The following is a 2,708-nucleotide window of genomic DNA, read 5'->3' as shown; positions in this document are numbered from 1 at the left end:
TTCGAAGTACCAGGTATGTGCACGCGGGGGTAGGACGACGTCTCGGGGTTACAGGGTTATTACGGGAAGAAAATTTGCTTGAACGGTTTCCAGTCTTGGCTAAACGGTATCCAGATTTCTTGAACGTTTTCCGGTGTGCACGGAGGTGCGGCACTGTTCCATTCAGGACTAACAGTACAGTAAAACACTAGGATGTCTTAATTCAGCTCAGCCTGAAAAACATTCAGCATAATCATGCACCTGTCTAACATACGGCGTGTGACGTTATCCTTTGCTGGACTCACAGTCAATGCAGTTGACAAGGAGCAATTCCCTCGCTGCAACAGTAGTAGTACTGTTGTTACGTAATCATTTTTCCCTGTAACCCCGGAACCTCTGGACCCCTTGCGCTTACATACAATACTATTCCCGGGGTTAAGCTGCATCACCAGTGGTTAGCTAACCGCTGAGATGCACTTAACCCCTACTAGTAGCTGAAATGAGTGGTTTAGAATTTACACTTGATTTGACTATGTGCCAGGAACAACGTGGGTTTTGTATGCCAAGGAGCCCAAATGATTACGTAACACCAGTCCGCGAGGGAATTGCTGAGTTAACAAGGAACAATACTTCGTATACGAAGATCATCCTGGTTTGAAGCACAGTGGATCCTCGATTTTTGCACCCTGGTATAAACGAATAACCTATGCAAGATAATATAATATTCACTTTGAAGGGAATTTGGAGAATCGATGAATGTTGAATGCCAGAATAGCAAAAGGTCTGTGGTTGAATGTGGTGCACTCCGTCACTTGCCTTGTCAATACAGACTAGCCAATTTCCGTCGACAACGACATGCTCACCCCCACGTTTAACTGTAAACTCAAGCGCCACAACGCCAAGAAGGCGTTCCTCCCACCATCAACGCCTTGTACTCGCAAGTGAGAAAAAGATATCCCACTTGCGAGTACAAGGCGTTGATGGTGGGCAGGAACGACTTCTTGGCGTTGTGGCGCTTGAGTTTACAGTTAAACGTGGGGGTGAGCAGGTCGTTGTCGACGGAAAATGACTCGGGTGCAAAGCGATGGCCTTGACCGTCTCAAAGCTGTGGAGTTCCACGGCTTTGCACACACGCTCAATGCCCTTATGCACCGCTTCCACCACCTACATGTCCACTTCTGGCACGACGATCGATACCCACCAGCACATCATGCAAACTGTCAATGTACATAGATGGCATTGGTTTCGGTACAGTAATATTAAGACTTGAGCTGATGTACTTGTTTCATGTAATTACTGATGTGGTTTTAACATAATGTGCTGTCTAATGCTTTCTATATGTGATATTTTCGCAAGTATTTCCTTGTATAGTCACTCTAGTTTAACCCTTGTTGGCAAGTACTAGTACTTACACTGTCATATTGTTGCATGAGTGCAAAAATCGAGGATCGGTGTTTCAATTTGACCTCTGAGCTGTAATACTGTATGTGTATGCTTTTGTACAGTTGATATAAATACATAATCTATGTATGTGTGTGTATATGAGGTTTTTCTTTGACCTACGAAATAGCTACGATTTATTATTCATCGCACCCTCTCCGTCCTTGCCGCCATGAAGGCTTATTTGTCGCACCACTCCGTCGTTCCCAGCACCGGGCAGGTGTCAGACCCTATACCCCACGAAGCAACACACCAATCAGTTTACAACCACAGCCCATGTCGTCTTGTCCCAGCTCCTGGTCCACTTTTTTGCTGACAAATCTAGGCACCAAAGTTCAAACTAGCAACTCCCTGAATTGGGCAAGTGTCTTTAGGTTTAACCTATAACGTTAGTGTACAATTATCCAAAGGCTAACAACGCCGTTTTTTAGTGCAAGGGAGCCAAATCTCGACCGCCGCAGCCGCAGCTGACAAGCCATGGCCCGACCGCCACGGATGCACTCCTGCCGCCTCCCACCTATGCCGCCGCTGCTGCAGCCCACCGATGCCGCCACCCACCGACGCTGGTGCCCTCCCCCGCTGCCGCCTTCCTCCACCGCCGTCCATCGTTGTCGCCGTCCACCGATGCTGCTGCCTACCGATGACGCTGCCCACCTACGTCGCTAGCCTACCCGCTCCGTCGCATGTCTTGTTGCCAAAGCCACGAACGAACGATGTCGCCACTCGAATAATGGTGTGTCCCGTGAACATGTTCATGGGCGGCAGTGAGCCCCATGTTGCAGTGTCGTGCCAGCAGCCCACGCATGCAAAGGTTTGGTGTCGTGGGCTGATGACATGAAACGGTTGGGGATCATGGCCGAACGTAGGCATGGCCGCGGGGCAGCGCTGCCACACGAGGTTAATTTATGTGTGCTGAAAGGAAAGAAGGTTGTGTCTCGCGAACATGCAACATGTTCTGCAGTGATCTACGTGATGCCGTTTCCTGCCAGCAGCCCACGCATGGGATTCCATGTCGTAGGCTGTTGGCATGAAATGGTGTGGTGTGGATCACTGCAGAACACGTGCATGTCCACGAGGCAGCTTTGAAGCAAGTGGAAGTGCCATGGCATATTGTTCGTGACCGAGGGCTATCCCCATGAGGTTTGTTGTTGTCGGCAGCCCGCGCACGAACGTCCGAGAGCACTTTGGACAAATATCTGTGGTCGTGGACATTAGCGACGTATTCAAACAAGAAGACCAAGATAAGCCACGACAGCCTCAGAATGTTACATAATAGTTAAGATACCTAA

The 2,708-nt window shown here is 49.0% G+C and overlaps 1 protein-coding gene across 1 annotated transcript; it reads left to right on the top strand.

Annotated features, from left to right (window-relative positions):
• Positions 1-834: 834 nt before the first annotated feature.
• On the top strand, positions 835-2,063 carry H257_18572 (hypothetical protein; the record flags this gene model as incomplete). Its single annotated transcript, XM_009847665.1, has 3 exons — positions 835-910; positions 1,028-1,149; positions 1,851-2,063. The coding sequence occupies 3 exons, from the start codon at positions 835-837 to the stop codon at positions 2,061-2,063; spliced, it is 411 nt and encodes a 136-aa protein (XP_009845967.1).
• Between the last annotated feature and the right edge of the window lie 645 nt (positions 2,064-2,708).

This window comes from Aphanomyces astaci (assembly GCF_000520075.1).
Source record: "Aphanomyces astaci strain APO3 unplaced genomic scaffold supercont1.178, whole genome shotgun sequence".
Classification (NCBI taxonomy): Eukaryota; Oomycota; class Saprolegniomycetes; order Saprolegniales; family Verrucalvaceae; genus Aphanomyces; species Aphanomyces astaci.
This window is presented reverse-complemented; position numbering and strand designations above follow the sequence as displayed.